Source organism: Salmo salar, chromosome ssa12 (genome assembly GCF_905237065.1).
Source record: "Salmo salar chromosome ssa12, Ssal_v3.1, whole genome shotgun sequence".
Taxonomy (NCBI): domain Eukaryota; kingdom Metazoa; phylum Chordata; class Actinopteri; order Salmoniformes; family Salmonidae; genus Salmo; species Salmo salar.
The window spans coordinates 54,959,626-54,981,485 of NC_059453.1; the positions used below are offsets into that span (position 1 = coordinate 54,959,626).

General features: G+C 42.7%; 1 protein-coding gene across 1 annotated transcript in view; it reads right to left on the reverse strand.

Moving 5' to 3' along the window:
* The window catches only part of plekha6 (pleckstrin homology domain containing, family A member 6), a 92,436-nt gene that overhangs the window by 56,149 nt on the left and 14,427 nt on the right, over positions 1–21,860 (reverse strand). Inside the window, 4 exon segments of the mRNA XM_014131804.2 lie at positions 10,663–10,763; positions 18,950–19,022; positions 19,688–19,792; positions 20,004–20,154. Coding sequence (XP_013987279.1) covers positions 10,663–10,763; positions 18,950–19,022; positions 19,688–19,792; positions 20,004–20,154 — 430 coding nt within the window.

The window sequence follows — 21,860 nt, forward strand, 5'->3', positions numbered from 1 at the left end:
CCTGCATATCTCTATATGAATGAATGTTCACCATATTCATACCCTGCATACCTACACTACCGTTCAAAAGTTTGGGGTTTAGAAATGTCCATTTTTGAAAGAAATGCAATTTTTTTTGTCCATTAAAATAGCATCAAATTGATCAGAAATACAGTGTAGACATTGTTAATGTTGTAAATGGCTATTGCAGCTGGAAACGGCAGATTTTTGTGTCTCTAAACAGAGTAGAAAAAGGAGTGGGAGGCCGTGGTGCACAACTGAGCAGTCTCAATGTCAACAGTGAAGAGGCGGCTCCGGGATGCTGGCCTTCTAGGCAGAGTTCCTCTGTCCAGTGTCTGTGTTCCTTTGCACATCTTAATATGTTCTATTTATTGGCCAGTCTGAGATACTGTATGGCTTTTCTTTGCAACTCTGCCTAGAAAGCCAGCATCCCGGAATCATCTCTTCACTGTTGACGTTGAGACTGGTGTTTTGCGTGTACTATTTAATGAAGCTGCCAGTTGAGGACTTGTGAGGTGTCTGTTTCTCAAACTAGACACTCTAATGTACTTGTCCTCTTGCTCAATTGTGCACCGGGGCCTCCCACTCCTCTTTCTATTCTGGTTAGAGACAGTTTGCGCTGTTCAGTGAAGGGAGTAGAACATAGCTTTGTACGAGATCTTCAGTTTCTTGGCAATTTCTCACATGGAATAGCCTTCATTTGTCAGAACTAGAATAGACTGACAAGTTTCAGAAGAAAGTACTTTGTTTCTGGCCATTTTGAGCCTGTAATCGAACCCACAAAGCTGATGCTCCAGATGCTCAACTAGTCCAAAGAAGGCCAGTTTTATTGCTTCTTTAATCAGAACAACAGTTTTCAGCTGTGCTACCATAATTGCAAAAGGGTTTTCTAATGGTCAATTAGCCTTTTAAAATGATAAACTTGGATTAGCTAACACAACGTGCCATTGGAACACAGGAGTGATGGTTGCTGATAATGGGCCTCTGTACGCCTATGTAGACATTCCATTAAAAATCTGCCGTTTCCAGCTACAATAGTCCTTTACAACATTAACAATGTCTACAGTGTATTTCTGATCAATTTGATGTTATTTTAATGGACAAAAAATGTGCTTTTCTTTCAAAAACAAGGACATTTCTAAGTGACCCCAAACTTTTGAACGGGTAGTGTATGTCTGGCGTATCTAGAGTATGTCCTGGGCTGGGAATGACCCCTCTCACCCCAGAGAACACGGAACGTTTTCCTCATAAAAAGACTACATAAACCTATCTAAACCTGCTGATGACAACAGCACACCACCATCCCACTGGATACCTTAACACTGACACAGTCTCACTGTGGAAGCACAATATCTGTTCTGTGCTGGTGGGAGAGTGTGTGTGTGTGTGTGTGTGTGTGTGTGTGTGTGTGTGTGTGTGTGTGTGTGTGTGTGTGTGTGTGTGTGTGTGTGTGTGTGTGTGTGTGTGTGTGTGTGTGTGTGTGTGTGTGTGTGTGACTCTCACATTCTCACAGCAGAATTAGACGTTTTTGCACATTTCTCCAAACTTTCTCCAAATGTCACATGTAGAAGTTGCTCTGAACATCACATTTTGAAGTTAAAGGGATATTTCAGGATTTTGGCAAAGTCTACTTCCTCAGCATCACATCTCATGGATACCATTTGTACGCCTCTGTGTCCAGTATGAAGGAAGTTAGCCTGTTAGGGCTAGGGGGCAGTATTTGCACGGCTGGATAAAAAAAATGTACCCGATTTAATCTGGTTACTAATCCTACCCAGTAACTACAATATGCATATACTTATTATATATGGATAGAAAACACTCTAAAGTTTCTAAAACTGTTTGAATGGTGTCTGTGAGTATAACAGAACTCATTTGGCAGGCAAAACCCTGAGACATTTTCTGACAGGAAGTGGATACCTGATGTGTTGTATTACCTTTAAACCTATGCCATTGAAAAACACAGGGGCTGAGGAATATTTTGGCACTTCCTATTGCTTCCACTAGATGTCCCCAGCCTTTACAAAGTGTTTTGAGTCTTCTGGAGGGAGATCTGACCGAACAAGAGCCATGGAACGATGATGGCCCATTAGACACCTGGCGCGAGTTCATGTTGGGTACCCTCGTTCCAATACGTTATAAAAGAGTATGCATTCGTCCACCTTGAATATTATTCATGTTCTGGTTAAAAAAGGCCCTAATGATTTATGCTATACAACGTTTGACATGTTTGAACGAACGTAAATATATTTTTTCCCCTCGTTCATGAAGTGAAGTCCGGCTGGCTTAGATCATGTGCTAACAAGACGGAGATTTTTGGACATAAATGATGAGCTTTTTTGAACAAAACTACATTCGTTATGGACCTGTGATACCTGGAAGTGACATCTGATGAAGAGAATCAAAGGTAATGGATCATTTACATAGTATTTTCGATTTTAGATCTCCCCAACATGACGACTAGTCTGTATCGCAACGTGTATTTTTCTGGGCGCAGTGCTCAGATTATTGCAAAGTGTGATTTCCCAGTAAGGTTATTTTTAAATCTGGCAAGTTGATTGCGTTCAAGAGATGTAAATCTATAATTCTTTAAATGACAATATAATATTTTACCAATGTTTTCTAATTTTAATTATTTAATTTGTGATGCTGACTTGACTGCCGGTTATTGGAGGGAAACGATTTCCTCAACATCAATGCCATAGTAAAACGCTGTTTTTGGATATAAATATGAACTTGATAGAACTAAAAATGCATGCATTGTCTAACATAATGTCCTAGGAGTGTCATCTGATGGAGATTGTAAAAGGTTAGTGCATCATTTTAGCTGGTTTTATGGTTTTGGTGACCCTGTCTTTGAATTGACAAAACATTACACACAACTCTTGTAAATGTACTGTCCTAACATACTCTAAATTTATGCTTTCGCCGTAAAACCTTTTTGAAATCGTAAAACGTGGTTAGATTAAGGAGATGTTTATCTTTCAAAGGGTGTAAAATAGTTGTATGTTTGAAAAATTTGAATTTTGACATTTATTTGGATTCAAATTTGCCGCTCTTGAAATGCACCTGCTGTTGATGGAGTGCACCACGGGTGGGACGCCTGCGTCCCACCTAGCCCATAGAGGTTAGAGGTAGTTTTGAAAGCCAATGCTAACTAGCATTAGTGCCTGGACTGGAGTTCTATCGGTTTGTGCTATCATGTTAAGGTTTTGGATAGGGTTAAAACGTTGAATTTAGGCATTCATTCTGAATGGTTAAGTTAAAGGTAAAGGTAAAGGTTAAGGTTTGGGATAGGGTTAAAACTAAATAAAAATAAACAAGTGTCTACCACTGGATTGGACACGCAACCTTCTTATCCGGAGTGATGGGATTACACACACTGGGATTACGAACACTGGGATTTAACAGGCGACCTTCTGATCCGGAGTGATGGGATTATGCACATCCGCCACCCCCGTGCACAACGACCCAGAAAAACCCAAGCCTACTTGATGGTAATAGCGCTCACTGTTGCCCCTAGTGGCCGGATTTGTAGGCATTTCCCGATGTCCTCAAGACAAGGGCAGACGTCCAATTAAGAAGTCAATCTTGAGCAATCTGCCTGGTTGAGGGCTGTATACTGATAATATAGTGATTATTTGAGGGCTTTTTGCAACCCTATGTCATGACGTTGGCCCATAAATACCTTTCTCCCTTACCCTCTCTGAATCTACTGAAGGACTTGAATAGCCTGTGTTAAATATAGAGAGTCTGGGAACATCAAACAAATGGGGAAAGGAACCATATTTTGTTAATAAAACCAGTTGGAAATATGCTTGATAACGTAATGAGTATGGATTTCATTTCAGTTGTCATCTGAGACATTATGATTGATGACAGGACGACATAAACTGTACCTGAGAAAGTATACGCCCTCTAGTTATCAGAGTAACATGGAATTGTTATGCAATTGAAATGTTTGATATTGAAATAGTTTGTTAGGAGATTAAATGTAATTTTAGCTTCCAAATGAGAGAATTGGGTTTTCATAAGGAAAGTGGCCTGCTTGATCAGTGGCCCAACCCTGTGAAGAGACAGGGGTTATAAATGATGAAACACCTCCCTCCCCCTCTCCACTATATAAGCCTTTGACGAAAAGGACGGGAGGTCTGCAGCCTCTACGTTAGAAGGACACACATGTCAAGTACAGAACTAAGCCAACCTCGGCGTGAGCTCTGGTATGAACTGGTATGAACTTTGAGCTTATTCACTACAGAAGTGCTACTTCCTAGCCGTTGAGTTAGCAGCGGCCGCTGTAACGTGGGCTAGGAAAGGATGGACGACGGATCCAGTCTAACAGACGGACGAAGATACCACCACGTATCCAATTTACCACCAGAGACATTCTTGCGAGGACAGGCAGGTCTGTTGGCCAACCCGGCCAGCATCTACGACCAATCTACCGAAGCGCAGCTCAGAGTAAATATTTATTGCATTTTCCTTTTCCAAATGGGCGGTAATTTAGAATGCATAAGATAATGTATTTACGATAGCATAGCTGCTGTTTCTGTGTTCCTAAATCTTCCCGCTCTTTCATTCAAGCCCAACCCCCTTTCCTTTGTGTAACCAGCTTTCATACAGGTTCCGTCCACCAGGACGTTTTCTGTATGACATCATTGTATTCTGTGTATTTGTAATTCTGTGTGATTAGTTAGGTATTTAGTAAATAAATAATTAAACCCAATTTTGTATTGCTGATTCAACTTTTTAGCCAGGGTTCGTGAAGATAACCAAGAATTTACAACTTTCATTATGGGACTGAAAATAAAAAAAGGGTTAATATTGACTGCTATCGATGTAAAATATTACAAAGTATTTTAAGAGTTTATTCGGAAGATAACGGCTCTATAAACATTCTTCCGTGGTGCCCCGACTTTCTAGTTAATTACATTTACATGATTAGCTTAATCAGGTAATATTAATTACAGAGAAATCATTTTATAAATTAGCATGTCATATCACTTAATGCGGCATAGCCAAAGACACGACACCTAGTTGTTTGTGTACGTATATGGATCTGGGCACACTACAGACACACACACACAAACAAACACGTTGTTCTCCCTGGTTTGATTATGGTCTGTATCTCAGAGGCGGGGTAGTTTTAACAGAGTAGCAGAGAGAGAACCATCAGACTGATACAGTGCTGCTGCACTAAGCTTATGTAAGACCCCTTCATCAATATTCTATCAGTGTTCTCATTCCATGGCCATGGCTGACTGAACCCAATGAAACAGCAGCTAATACAATAGGGATGTTGCACATGACAGCAGCTGATACAGCTACACCAGATAGCCTCTACTGTATCTTGATCTGATCACTTTGACAAGGTAAGCATAATAGACCTCACTTCGACACATCTCTCTCTCTCTCTCTCTCTCTCTCTCTCTCTCTCTCTCTCTCTCTCTCTCTCTCTCTCTCTCTCTCTCTCTCTCTCTCTCTCTCTCTCTCTCTCTCTCTCTCTCTCTCTCTCTCTCTCTCTCTCTCTCTCTCTCTCTCTCTCTCTCTCTCTCTCTCTAGCTTTAGTAAAATGACAAGGCCACTGAGATAACAAAATCAACAATAAAAGTCACAAATAAATAATAGTGATTAGAGAAAGGGGAATATACATATAATTTATTAAAAATTAAATACAGAAATATCTCATTTACATAAGTATTCATACCCCTGAGTCAATACTTTGTAGACGCACCTTTGGCAGCTATTACAGCTGTGAGTATTTCTGGGTAAGTCTCTAAGTGCTTTGCAAACCTGGATTGTACAATTTTTCCCCATTATTCTTTTCAAAATTCTACAAGCTCTGTCAAGTTGATTGTTGATCATTGCTAGACAGCCATTTTCAAGTCTTGCCATTGATTCTCAAGCCAATTTAAGTCAAAACGGTGACTTGGCCACTAAGGAGCATTTAATGTCATCTTGGTAAGGAACTCCAGTGTAGAGTTTGCCTTGTGTTTTAGGCTATTGTCCTGCTGAAAGGTGAATTTGTTTCCCAGTATCTGTTGGAAAGCAGACTGAACCAGGTTTTCCTCTAAAATTGTGCCTTTGCGTATAGCTGTATTCCGTTTCTTTGTATCCTAAGAAACTCCCTAGTCCTTGCCGATGACAAGCATACCCATAATATGATGCAGCCACCTCCATGCTTGAAAATATGAAGAGTGGTATTCAGTGATGTGTTGTATTGGATTTACCCCAAACGTGTGGGGTACAGAGATGGGGTAGTCAGTCAAAAATCATGCTAACCACTATTATTGAATACTTAATGAGTCTATGCAACTTATTATGTGAATTGATCAGCACATTTTTACTTACGAACTTATTTAGGCTTGCCATAACAAAGGGGTTGAATACTTATTGACATCAAGACATTTCAGCTTGACATTTTTGTATTAATTTGTAAAAAATTCAACCAACAAAATTCCACTAAGACATTATGGGATATTCTGTGTAGATCAGTGACACAAAAACGCAATTTAATCCATTTTAAATTCAGGCTGTAACACAACAAAATGTGGAAATGTTAAAAAGATGTAAATACTTTCTGAAGGCATTGTAAATATTATAAGAGATTGACTGAGAGATTGTGTCTCTCTCTCTCCCTCCCATAACACATAGACACGTAAGCACTTTCACGGCAGAATGCATCATCTGTGAGAATATTTGACATGGGAATATCTCACACTCAGGTGACACCCCTCTGAGTGAAGGTGGTATGGACCATGAGATTTACTCTCACCATGGCGTTGAATAACTAGTGGGGGTGTGCACGTATGGTCTCACACACACACACACACACACACACACTCCCATACACACACACACTCACCACACACACGAGAACGCAATGCAGCCTCACTGGTGGCAACAAGATAGAGCAAGTACTGTATATTATACAACCTTCACATAAGAAGCTCAAGAAAAACCACACACACGCACACACAAATACACATCTAGCTGTAACTCAGTCTTAAGACACTAGTTAACCAGTCATACACACCGTACACACACACCGCACCACACGACACCCCGGCCAAGTGTTCTCGTTTAATAATTTACTTCAATTCATGGGAGGGAAAAGGCTGCTTTGAAAAATGCTGTGAGCTGAGAGGTGTCTGTTAGACATGATAGCCTTTTACAAGTCTAAACCATGCAGGGTTGAACCAAGTGTGGTCAGATAGGGATGAACCAAGATACTGTAGATAGTATTGTAATGGCTGGGTGACTCCGATCATAAATAAGGTCTATTCCAGGTTCCAACTACACCTCTGTTTCTGTTACCTCAGCTTGTACTTAGTGAACCTGCAGGTACGGTCAAGTTGGAACAACAGACCCAGGCTGCTCTCTCGGTTTGGGGCTCACAGCAAAACAACAGTCCTGGCAGTCCTGGCTCATATCCAAAGTGTTAGAGCTTACACAATTTCCATTAAGCATTTAATGAAGCATTCATGCCTTCATGAAAAAGAAAGTGTGTCGGTAGTGAAAAGTAAAGTCAAAGCAGTCCACCTCTGAAACGTAATCTTATAATCAAAGCTGAAAATGTAGTTTAGAGTCTCCACTCCCCTCCCCCCTCTCCCCCGCACCCTACCTCTCTCTCATTGATCTCTTTTTGAAATGACAGGTGTCATAAATAAGGAATTCTACAGGAATCCCAGCCCGAGGCTCCAGGAGCGTGCTCAAACTCGACTTCCATCCTGTCCCGTCTCCTCCCCTCCTCAGCCCAGAGGGGCCCCACCAGACAAGACGAGAGGGGCCGGCCCAGAAACAAAATCTCGCCTCCCTCCGCTAACAACAGCCAGAACAAAATCAGACCAGATCACCACCCTGTATTAGTACTGAGAACACGCAAACACCATGACATACCTGTACTGTCTGTCTGTCTCCTACACAACACTTAGACCTGCATACCTGGCCTCACACTCTCCTATACTAAAACATTGTGCCATACAGTATATTAATAACCCCCCGTACTGTCTACTATCTAACCCTGAATACCTAGCTAATAATGAGAGTCACTTCCCTGAAACATTACAATGCGAACCACAACGAAACAATAAAGCACAAGAAGGTCTTCAACATCAAAAAAAAAAAAAACATGTACTTGGTTGCCATTGTTTCAACCGGGATCGCCAGATCCTGAAACTTCAGTGTGATAACACCATAACCACAAACAGCATTTTGTAGACCTACGCATCACTTCCAGTTCCAGTCCACACCGTAAATACCTGGAAGACTAAAGGTCTCTGGAAACCTCTGGCTGCTCTGCTCCATCCTCATGACTCATACTGTCTCAGGCTCACACCTCCTCCCTGTACAATCAACACCAGGCAGCAGGATAACAGCACGGAGGGGAGGAGACTAATGACCTTTTACTGGCCAGCACCACCACCACCACTACCATAACAACACAGCTGAATAGGCTACCTAGAATACTGTGTCAGTAAGTAAGAACATTATGTTTCCCCTGTACTGTCTCTGAACGGCTTTTGGACACATGTCATAGAAACATTTACTGGTGTTTAACTTTTTCTGTTGCGTAACAACCCCATTTAGGAACAGTGGGTGCATTCTGACATCACGTGCATAAAGCAACTCATGCTGGGGCGACCGTTAGAGATATTTGGAAATCACTTGTGAAAAGGTACATTTCTTTGTTTTGCCTGTTTCTTCTTCTACTCTATTTGCCTTTAAAACCATGCACATAGACATATGAAAGTCTACAGAGGAGCTAGTGTAACGGGCTGAACCCTCTAGCTGCTGGTATACAGTACATAGTCTACTGCTTCGTAGAACTGTCAGGCAAATGCCATGTCACCGCGGCTGTCACAACAGGTCTCGTATCAACACCGAAACACAGAGACGCTGGGGCAACAACCAATGGCATACAGCAATGCTATCAACAAGGAAACACTGCAATACACGTACTGTACAACCCATACATTGTCTTAACCACCAAACACAAATGAGACCAGGTAATCCAAATATTTCAAGAAGAGATTTGACTAATTGTGGAATATTGCAAAACGGTATTGCATCACCTTTTCTGAAACAGACAGTTTGTTTGTAAATCCGAAGATGCGTTCTAGCTTGACGGTGATTGCGCTTTTATGGCGATAAATCTGGAATCCTTTTCGTTTATGGTACTAGAGAGGATTTGTTGATTTGTGACATACTGACAGGGACTATGTTGGGAAATAGCTTTAGCTGGTACTGCAGCGCCAAATTCTGAGATGGTGATTAATATGCATTGGATGTGTTAAATAAATCATATGAATGAACTTGATATTATATATCATGCTGATATTGTGACGTGGTGCTAGGTAGGGGTTTATGTAAGACTGTTCTCTCCTGACCATCCCTCAGCTACTGCCTGGAAGACCAGAGAGGAATACACTGTGACAGGACACTCTCTCTCCTTCCCTTTCTCTTTCTCTCCTTCTCTCCTTCACTCTGTCTCCCTCTCTCTCTCTCTCTCTCTCTCATGCTGTTTGTGTTTGTCTCCCTCTCTTTCACCATTCTGTTTATTCATGAGCACTTCGGTGCAAAGTACAGTGTGAGCAAACACACAGTCACACTCTCTCTCTAATCACACACACACGCATGTGCATGTACACACGGGCGTGCACACACACAAACACACAGTAAATATAGGCGTTTGGTTTTGACAAGCTGCCAGACATCTCTGCTTATTCCCCACTATCCCCATTGTCCCCTAATGTCACTGCTTGTCACTGGGTTGTATGAGTGGCGATCACATGTCCCCCCCCAGCATCTAACCCCCCCCCCCCGAAAAACATCACCCCGAATCCATGATAGAGTATTTCAATGGCCCCAATATCACTTCTGCTCTCTTGTCCAGGGTGACCATCATATAGACTGAGTGTACATAATGTTAGGAACAGCTTCCTAATATTGAGTAGCATCCCTTTTGCCCTCAGAACAGCCTCAATTCTTCGGGGCATGGACTCTACATGGTGTCAAAAGCTTTCCACAGGGATGCTGGCCCATGTTGACTCCAATGCTTCCCACAGTTGTGTCAAGTTGGCTGGATGTCCTTTGGGTGGTGGACCATTCTTGATAAACACGGGAAAATGTTGAGCGTAAAAAACCCAGCAACATTGCAGTTCTTGACACACTCAAACCGGTGCGCCTGGCACCTACTACCATACCCCGTTCAAAGGCACTTAGATATGTTGTCTTGCCCATTCACCCTCTGAATGGCATACGTACACAATCAATGTCTCAACTGTCTCAAGGCAAAAAAAATCCTTCTTCAACATGTTTTCTTCACTTTTATCTAAACTGAGTGGAGTGGATTTAACAGGTGACATTAATAAGCTATGTCGTGTTCCTAATGTTTTGTACACTCAGTACTCATTGTACTTGTTTAGCTACTGTATCCTCTCAAACCACCCAATATTCACTTTCCTAAAGGTCATTCTCCCTCTCGCCTCACTGACCACCTGCCCCAAATGTTATCCCCCACCTCTTGGAAACTCTAGAAGTCCCCAAAAAATATTGCTTCATCATCATAACATTGCTTCATCGTCATTGTCATCATAGTCACCATCATTGTCATCATCATCATCGTCATCATCATCATACTTAGCCCTAGAGGGTACTGACCTTAAAGGCGTGCTTGCGGCTGATGTTATCCAACACCTGCACTTCTCCGATCCGAAAGCTGAGCAGAGGAAGACTTCCCAACACTCCTTCCTCCTTCTCGTCTGGGTAGGAGGAAGAGGGAAAAAAAGAGAGAAAGAATAAAGATTGGGATCAAAATCAACAAAAAAATCTTTGAAAAAACGCGAGAGAGATCTATTATAACAGAAAGAGTCCACACCTACAGTAAGTAAAGAGGGGTGAATAGTAAACGCACAGTCTGGTGTCGCAGTTTGCAAACTCCTCTAGTGGTAGCTGCAGCTGTAGCTGGCTTAGTGAGCACTACCATTGAACATCCCTGGAACAACACCCACGTCTCACTGTAGGGGAAATATCAATTTTGGTCCAGAAGTCCAGTGATAAGTGACACACTCTCACACACACACACACACACTCGCGTAAAATCCAACGGCGGTCAGATATTTTTTTTTTTAAATGAGCGGAGCGCTGGGGAAGAAAGAGGAGTGCGAGAGCGGTACTTGTGCTGATTAAATAATGGAGCAGATGATGACAATTTCGAGGACTGGCGATGAGGCTGACAGGGAGTCCACAGTAGTAGCTGCTGCCCTCCTTATCTCTCTCTCCCTCGTTCCCTCTCTCTCTCGCTCCCTCTCTCTCGCTCCCTCTCTCTCGCTCTGCCTGGCTCTCTTGCTCTCTCTCTCTCGGCTGATCCCTCTCTCGTTCTCTCTCTCTCTCGGCTGATCCCTCTCTCACTCTATCTCTCTAAGCAGAGCTGTACTGCGTAGATGTAAGAGCCTTCCTCTGTTGCGGAGCACACGTGTGTTTGAGAGAGAGCGAAATAGAGAAAGAGAGGGAGGAGGGATGGGGGAGGGGGAGCTGTGTTTGTGCAATCATACAGTACTATTTGCTGTGTGTGTGTGTGTGTGTGTGTGTGTGTGTGTGTGTGTGTGTGTGTGTGTGTGTGTGTGTGTGTGTGTGTGTGTGTGTGTGTGTGTGTGTGTGAGTGATAGCAATCAGCCCATGTGACTCAGTGTTGCTGGAATCCTGAATACTGGCCTTCAGCTAACTGTACCTGCCCTCTCTCCACCAATCAGAGAGCAGGGTTTTCTGCAACTCACAGACAGGTAAATAGCCACTCCTCTTTCTCTCAAACAAATTCAAACTTGACCTCACAAGTTCTGTATTTCATTGCAAAAATCTGTTCATTCTCAAACAGTTCTACCCTACAACTGAAATATCATATATAGGCTATCAAGTTGTATTAAATATACTGCATCATACAAACATAGTCACACATTAATAACGGATGTAATAAGAAACAATGTGATTTGTTGCCAAACAGCCTTTCAAAGTCGTCTCAAGATATTCCTAAGGAGAAGACTGGTGAGAAGAAACAGAGTTGTGATTGTGAAACCTGTGGCAGAGCTTCTCAGTGTTCACCAACAAACACCGTGCCCATCCAGAGACACAGAGACGCTAGGAGAGGCAAAACACACAGCAAACACACCTCTGAAAACACACACTTCTGAAGACACACCTGCTAGCACAAACACTTTTGACGAAGCAAGTTGCCTACAATGACTGTGAAATGTCACCTCATTCTGACTCATTTTAGTGCAGTCTGACTCTTGTTTGACACCACACAGACTCCCTCACCTTTGTGTGTGTGTGTGTGTGTGTGTGTGTGTGTGTGTGTGTGTGTGTGTGTGTGTGTGTGTGTGTGTGTGTGTGTGTGTGTGTGTGTGTGTGTGTGTGTGTGTGTGTGTGCGTGCGTGCGCTCGCGTGTGTGGCGGTTGGTGTGTGTGTGTGTGTGTGTGTGTGTGTGCGTATGCGTGTGTGGGGGTGGGTAGGTGGGGGGGTGGGTAGGTGGGTGGGTGTGTGGGAGTGTTAAGACACAGGATCAGAGTTAATCAGCTCCCTAACAGCTATATATTAGCATCCCAAAACAACAGCATCTCAACGCTTCTGAAGATGCCAATTAGTGAAGTAACGCACAAACACTCTATTTAGCTAAGAATTCCTCTATATTTACTGTACACTCAGGGTCAGCTAGGACATTGGTAACTTGTGACATCAAGTCCCTGAATGTACATACAGCATTAGGCAGTCAGGTATTTTGCTCTGTTGGGAATTGGATATTTGGGATGTTTTATGATCCTTTGGAGATGGGGGTGGTATGTAGGCTAGAAGTTAGAGCTGCAGAACTGTAGCTGCAAAGTTGCTTGTTCGAATCCCTGGCTGAGGACTGGGGACTTCTATACACACTCCTAATCTCCTTGTATAGAGCAACTACTCCACCTCCCCTGGCCAGGACAGCTGACATGCTTTGACAATGTCACCCCCAAGTCCCAACAACAAAAGATCTTAGCATCTTTTTGCCCCTCTCTCCTTGCTGGCATGGTGATCGTGGCAGTAAATCGCACAGTCAGACATGCTCCCTTCCTCCCTCTCTTTTTTCCACGACACAGCTGGGAGAAAAGGGAGGGAGACGAAAACATCCCATCAGACGTGTGTGAAATCCAGAGAGAGGGATCACTGTGACCAGAAGGAGAGAAATGGGGAAGAAAAGGAAAGAAAAGGAAATGAAGAAATTATAGAAAAGCAAGCGGGGCTCTGGGGCCAGTTTGTGAATATTGCTCAACGTGAATTTGGCCGTCACTTCACACTGAGCTATTGAATCACAGAACAACCAGAACATTTCAATATGAAAGATTCTTAGAAGCTGCTAAGCTCCAATTCCCGTGGGGGCGTTTTCTGATTGTTCGGTTCTATTCTTATCATTTCATTTCTCTGCTTTGCTTTGAATACGTCCTTATTCAGGTTGGATTTGCATCTCTGTATACGGGATAGGGAATGGAGTGGAGTGTTTTATAAAAGGAGCAATAGTTGCAAAACCCCTAGTTGCATCCTGTAGCTCACAGAATACTGGTAGATTCACCAACAAAATCACTTTTAACCCAAAGAACCTGGAGTTCACTCTCTCTCAGGACTAGGAAGATGTGTGTTTGAGTGGTTTCAATAGGGTAGAGTAGGGTAAGTTGAGCCATTTTTTACATTCAGCATCACTCCGTTAAGGGAAATATAATATTATTTCTAACAAAGATACGTACATACACTGAGTATACAAAACATTAGGAACACCTGTTCTTTCCATGACAGACTGACCCGGTGAATCCAGGATAAAGCTATGAGCCCTTATTGATGTTACCTTCAATCAGTGTAGATGAAGTGGAGGAAACAGGTTAAAGAAGATCTTTTAAGCATTGAGAAAATTGAGACATGGATTGTGTACTTGTGCAATTCAAGACAAAATATTTAAGTGCCTTTGAACGGGGTATGGTAGTAGGTGCCAGACGCAACGATTTGAGTGTGTCAAGAACTGCAATTCTGCAGATCTTGACACAGGTGTGTATCAAGAATGGTCCATCACCCAAAGGACATCCAGCCAACTTGACACAACTGTGGAAAGCGTTGGAGTCAACATGGGCCAACATCCCTGTGGAATGCTTTAGACACCTTGTAGTCCATACCCCGGCATATTGAGGCTGTTCTGAGGGCAAAAGGGGAAACAACTCAATATTAGGAAGCTGTTCCTAATGTTTTGTACACTTAGTGTATATTTCAGGATGTTGTGTATCCCTGGAAATAATCAGAATTCATGTAAACATTACAGTTTTGAAAACATAGCTTGTCCAAAAAAAGTGGTCTCTTGGCACAGTTTACCCCAGGTGTGGGGTAAGCTGAGCCACGGGACAGGGTAAGTTAAGCTGCTCACAAATTTTTGTACTGAATGAAATAATACCACTACCTTTTTAAAACACAATCACAATCGCTTTCTGTCTTTTAAGCATTTTAAGCATCTTTTAACACAGGCTTAACACCTAACAAACAATTTGTACTTTTCTTAATACTTATAAAATAGGCCAGACCCTGTTGTTACCTCATATGCTAGCGATAATGCCTTGCATTACGAATGGGAAGAAAACACTTCAATTTGCTCAACTTGCCATTGGCTCAACGATGTGCTCAACTTACCCCAAGGCAAACACATTTTGACTATATTAGCCCACACAGCTATAAGGATGCACTTTCATGCTTGGTTTAGGACCTCATACTGAAGCTTATAGAGACCCCAATTGGTGTACAAGTACAAAACAATCTTAAAATGATCAACTTCGGTTTAGATACAAGCATCATAAAACCTCTATCTCAATAAATTCATTTGACTCGGTGAAAATCGTTTTATTTTTACCTAACTTGCTTATCACTTTTTCTATGTGGTTTCTTCCTTCATATACTCCATGAAATGATGACCTGTTCCTAAATATTTGGTCAAATTATACATTGTGTGCATGATTTCCTAGAAACAAGGGTAACACACACACACACACACACACACACACACACACACACACACACACACACACACACACACACACACAGCTGATTTTTCATTAGCCCCCCTCCCCCCCAAATGAGACAAATGCAACAAAAGTCAAACTTTGGGGGGGGGGTCTCTAATTAACCATTAATTTGTTTAAAATGCTATTTTGTACTTCTACAGTGGTAAATATTAAAATAAAAGCTTATTCCAAATTAAACAAGCACCCCCGCCTCTCAAGGTTTAAACCAGTGACAGTTAGTTCAGGGTCTTTCAATCGCGTTAATCTCTCTACTCTGCCAGTCTGCCTTTCTATCTGTCTGTCTTGATCTTTCGCCAGCAAATTTGCAACATTGTATTGACTGGATCCAGCCCGCTAGTGAACTTGCAACATTATCAACTGGGTCCATCCCGCTACCGAACTTGAAATAGCTCGATGAGCTCAGGACAGACACCGCTGTATTTGCGTTCCATATTTCAGCCCCTTTTCAGGTGTCCCAACTTTTCTTTTGACAAAAAAGTTCCATTTGTCAGCAAGCTGCATCTGTTAATTCAGGCTACAAGAGTGAATGTCACTGAATGTCATGACACTTTTTGGTACTGGAGAATTACTGTTGTCTATTCTGCTATCAGATGGGTTGGGTTAAATACTGAAGACACATTTCAATTCCATGCGTTCGGTTGTGCAACTGACTAGGTATCCCCTTTCCCTTCATACATGGCAGACAGGACCTGAAGGTCAGGGACAGAGAGTAGAGAGAGAGAAAGAGAGGGGAAGGGGGGGAAAGACAATTATCTTCTTCTTCCTTCCTCATCTTGTAAGTCATCATTCTCCCTGGCCGTGGGTTGTATGGGTAGCAGAGGGCTGCAGGTGGACCAGCGGGAATGACAGACTGAACATCTGTCACATTAAGAGGCAGAGACAACCTCGACACTCTCAGAATTCCGTCTTCTAGAGTAGTGTGCAGTCAATGTGAGTCACCTTCAACGCTGCCCTGATGGAGAGACTGTGCTGTATAAGGAGTGTGTGCGTGTGTGTGTGTGTATGGGTGCACGTGCATGTATGCACACGTATGTGCGTGTGTGCGTGTGTGTGTGCGTGTGTCGAATATCAATCTCTGTAGACTGTTGACATAGCCCGACTTACTCAAGTCTTTTGTAAAACATTTCTCACCACATACCACAATGACCCTCTCACACTTCTATATGTACACAGAGCCACACATAAACCCACACACACTTACTGTAGCTCGTACATCAAACTCTAAGAAGATACCTCAAGCCATGTGACATATTCAAATGCCACATTGTTTATTCTCCACTCCTGGCTGTGGCTCAGAGGATGACAGATGAAGACCACAAAGACTCGGGGACTTGGCATGGAGGAGAGTAGAGACACTGTGTGGTATTAATTAAAGCACCTTGACCAAGTCAACAGTCCTCCTGGCATAGTGGTGACGTGCACCAGACCCACAGCCCTCCACTCTGCCAACAGAACACACTGACATGACATCATGTACTGTAGCTAAAAAAACACAAACAATGTCACCGTTTTAAATGTGACAACAGCCTATGACAGTACAATCAAGCCAAGGAGGGAACAAAGCTTTCCAGTTTCCAAAGCAGATACAACCAAACAAATCCCCAGAGAAGGACTCTGAGAGAGAGACAGAGGTAGCAGGTGTAGTGAGGTGTCTTAGCCAGGTTTCCAATGAAAAACAGATTCTACCCACGAAGGGCTCTGTTTAAAAGGGGCTCTATATAGGGAATATAATGCCAGCTGAGACGCTACCCATGGCTCTGTGGAACTTCCTGGATCAAAAAAAGGTTACATAGAAAATGTATACATACTGTAAAATATGACTGTAAATATTTTGTTAAGACAACCCCATGTATGTAGAGTTGAAGTTGGAAGTTTAAATACACTTAGGTTGGAGTCATTAAAACTCGTTTTTCAACCACTCCACAAATTTCTTGTTATCGTTTTGGTAAGTCAGTTAGGACATCTACTTTGTGCATGACACAAGTAATTTTTCCAACAATTGTTTACAGACAGATTATTTCACTTATAATTCACTGTGTCACAATTCCAGTGGGTCAGAAGTTTACATACACTAAGATGACTGTGCCTATAAACAGCTTTGAAAATTCCAGAAAATGATGTCATGGCTTTAGAAGCTTCTGATAGGCTAATTTACATCAATTGAGCCATTTGGAGGTGTACCTGTGGATGTATTTCAAGGCCTACCTTCAAACTCAGTGCCTCTTTGCATGACATCATGGTAAAATCAAAAGAAATCAGCCAAGACCTCAGAAAAGAAATTGTAGACCTCTACAAGTCTGGTTCATCCTTGGGAGCAATTTCCAAACGACTGAAGGTACCACGTTCATCGAACAATCAATAATACGCAAGTGTAAACAGCATGGGACCACGCAGCCATCATACCGCTCAGGAAGGAGACGCGTTCTGTCTCCTAGAGATGAACTTACTTTGGTGCAAAAAGTGCAAATCAATCCCAGAACACTAGCAAAGGACCTTGTGAAGATGCTGGAGGAAACAGGTACCAAAGTATCTATATCCACAGTTAAACGAGTCCTATATCGACATAACCTGAAAGGCCGCTCAGCAAGGAAGAAGCCACTGCTCCAAAACCACCATAAAAATGCCAGACTACGGTTTGCAACTGCACATGGGGACAAAGATTGTACTTTTTGGAGAAATGTCCTCTGGTCTGATGAAACAAAAATAGAACTGTTTGGCCATAATGACCATCGTTATGTTTGGAGGAAAAAGGGGGAGGCTTGCAAGCCGAAGAACACCATCCCAACCATGAAGCACGGGGGTGGCAGCATCATGTTGTGGGGGTGCTTTGCTGCAGGAGGGACTTGGTGCACTTCACAAAATAATAGGCATCATGAGGCAGGAAAATTATGTGGATATATTGAAGCAACATCTCAAGACATCAGTCAGGAAGTTAAAGCTTGGTCGCAAATGGGTCTTCCAAATGGACAATGACACCAAGCACACTTTCAAAGTTGTGGCAAAATGTCTTAAGGACAACAAAGTCAAGGTACTATAGTGGCCATCACAAAGCCCTGAACTCAATCCTATAGAAAATGTGTGGGCAGAACTGAAAAAGCGTGTGCGAGCAAGGAGCCCTACAAACCTGACTCAGTTACACCAGCTCTGTTAGGAGGAATGGGCCAAAACTTATTGTGGGAAGCTTGTGGAAGGCTACCCGAAACATTTGACCCAAGTTAAACAATTTAGAGGCAATACTACCGAAAACTATTTTACTGTATGTAAACTTCTGACCCACTGGGAATGTGATGAAAGAAATAAAGCTGAAATAAATCATTCTCTCTACTATTATTCTGACAGTTCACATTCTTAAAATAAAGTGGTGATCCTAACTGACCTATGATAGGGAATTTTTACTAGGAATAAATGTCAGGAATTGTGAAAAACTGAGTTTAAATTTATTTGGCTAAGGTGTATGTAAACTTCTGACTTCAACTGTATATGTGGATGCCTATCTGCATAGCAGATATTGTTGGACAAGGTTGACCAATCTCGTCCACACAAAAAAAACTGTCTGTCTGAAAACAAGATGGAGTATATTGGGACGTAGCCAACATATGGTTGAACAACCGGATCTGTCAGTTACTGTGAATTCTACCTGCTGACAAAACAACAGAGCACACTACCACACAAACACAAGAGAAGACAAGAGAAGAGAAACAGTGTGTCAAGAATGAAGGTAAACCCTTTCTGATTAAAGCATTCAATGAAATGCAGTAGAATAAAGCGGAATTATAAAGATGTCCTCCAATGAAGGGTGGCGATGAGTTATCAAAAAAAGAAAAGAGAACTTAAAGAAAGAAGGCAATACCATGACAGTAACCTACCTTTGTAGTAGAACAGGCATCGGTCAGTCAGGACAAACCATCTCTTGTTCCACTGTTTCACTCCACTGCTGGCCTACAGGGAGACAGAGAGAATAACACATATTGAGATGGGTTTGATTGGCCTAAAGGGAGACACTGACAAGGGGACTAAAAACACACAGTGAAATGGTTGGGACTCCAGAGAGTAGACACAACCGTTTAGACTGGACCAAATAACTTCAGGGGGGACACAAAAACTGGACTTAAACAGTGTGAGAAATACCGCGCTATGTAGTAGATAGGAAGACAAATTCAATGAGACCTAAACAACGTGAGAGGGAAAGCAACACTGGACCAAAACAAAGTAACCGTCTGAGACATACTGGATCAAAACAAATGGGAGAGACGAGGAATATTGAACTGAAAAAGGAAGAGAAAAGGGAAAGCAACACTGGACCAAAACAAAGTAAGTGTCTGAGACATACTGGATCAAAACAAATGGGAGAGACGAGGACATTTTGAACTGAAAAATGTATAGAAGAATGGCAATACTGGAAGAAGAGTATATCTGGTCCTAGTTATGAGATATTTCTGGGGTATTATGGGGCATTTGACTCACATTTATTTATAGAGCCCTTTTTACATCAGCAGTTGACCACAAAGTTCTTATACAGAAACCGAGCCTAAAACCCTTAAAACCACTAGGCATAAAGGAAAGTGCATCATGCTGATGCAGAATAGTGTATAGAGCTGAATTACCTGTTTGTATAGCCAGCCCTGCTTAGCTACTACAGCTTTAGGGTTCCTCCTCATGGAGTTAGAACGCTTCCCAAACATAGCAGCTTTCTTTGGAGTACGAGATGCCTGGAGAAGAAACGAGGGAAGGAGAGAGGGGGAGAGGGAAGATGAGAGAACAAAATGGACCTCTCTGCATCACTGAATCTGTCATAAAACCATGATGTGGTGTGGTGTATGGTGTAGTGAGGTGTAACGGTGTCGTGAGGTGTGTGTATGTGTGTGAGGGTGTGCTTGCCTGCGTGCATGCTTGCGTGTACGTGTGTGTGTGTGTACTGACCCGTGGTGTGAAGGGCTGGGACTGGGTCTGAGACTCTGGGGAGGATAGGTCTGATACCATGGTGGTGCTGTTGGAGTTGCAGTTAATGTCGCTGGGTGAACTCACAGGTCCTCCACCTCCTACATTCCCATTCATCTCCAAATCACAGCACCTACACAGAGAGACAGACACAGAGAGATAGATTCAGTGACTTATACACTCAACGTTAATAACACATGTAAACACATTATCTTTGAGACCGCCTGGTTGAGGTTGGAGTGTCAAAAATGACCCTTGATACTCAAATGCTTTTAGAGTGAAGAGGAGAGGGAATAAAGAGAGAAAGAGAGAGAGAGAGAGGGGAGGAGGAAAAGAGGGAGAATGACTAAGACTTCTCTCCTTTCCTCTGCTCCTTCTCTGCTCCTGCTGAGCCCTGTGTTGTGTGTTCAGTGATCCAGTTATTGATGTCTCTATAAAGGCATGCTCTGCCTCTCCCTGCCTCGCCAAGTCCTGCTCTGCTCTGCCCACCCTGCTAGATATTGATCCACTGACAAGCAGGAGGGATGAATTGTACTATCTCCTCCCCTTTTCTCTCTCTTTCTATCTATCTATTTTACTCACCTCTAATCCTGCCCTCTGTTCCTCTCGGTTTATTTTCCTTCCTCCAGCTTCCCCCTCTGTCTCTATCTCTCTATATAGCCCCATCTCTCTTTCTATCTCTATTGCGCATGATCTTGACCTCTTTCTTCCTCAATCACATTCTCTTACTCCCTCCATCTTTCTCTTTTCCTATATCTCACATTCTCCCCCTCCCGTCATTTTCTCTGGTCCAGTAGGCTTTGGAAGTACAGTAATTGGGAGCAGAGCATGATTATTTGCATAAGCAAGGTTAGCAAAGCTAATGTGGGATTCATTTTTAATAGCATCCGGACATAAATATGCCCATGCACATGATGCAGACACAAACAAACTGGAAGCTCTGATGCACAGAAAAAGTCACAAAAACAAAAACATATACAGAAATCATATACTCCAGCTGCTCTCTCTTAATCTGACTAAGTATTCCCTTATAGTTGTAGAGCATCCGGTCATATTGATGATGGCACAGCGCTGCTCATTTATCCTAAGTGGAGATTTCCTTTTTCTCCCTCATTCACCCGTCCATCTCCTCATTTGAATTCCATGCGGTCACTGTCACTTGTCCACTCAAGCTTAATGTTGTTGTCATATATCGCCCACCAGCTGCCCTTAGAGAGTTTCTCAATGAGCTTGATACCTTGATCAGATAATTTGCTGATGATGGCTCATCACTTTTTGTACTTGGCGACTTCAACCTCCCGACTTCTGCCTTCAATTAAGTGGTAGGCCACACAAGCTCACAGAACGGGACCGCCGAGTGCTGAAGCGCGTACAAATCATTTGCACTCGGATGCAACAATCACTACTGAGTTCAAAACTGCCTCTGGAAGCAACGTCAGCACAAGAACTGTTCGTTGGGAGATTCATTAAATGGGTTTCCATGGCCGAACAGCTGTACACAAGCCTAAGATCACCATGCGCAATGCCAAGCGTCGGCTGGAGTGGTGTAAAGCTCGTTGCCATTGGACTCTGGAGCAGTGGAAACATGTTCTCTGGAGTGATGAATCAAGCTTCACCATTTGGCAGTCCGACAGATGAATCTGGGTTTGGCAGATGCCAGGAGAACGCTACCTGCCCCAATGCATAGTGCCAACTGTAAAGTTTGGTGGAGGAGTTATAATGATCTGGGGCTGTTTTTCATGGTTCAGGCTAGGCCCCTTAGTTCCAGTGAAGGGAAATCTTAACGCTACAGCATACAATGACATTTTAGATGATTCTGTGCTTCCATCTTTGTGTCAA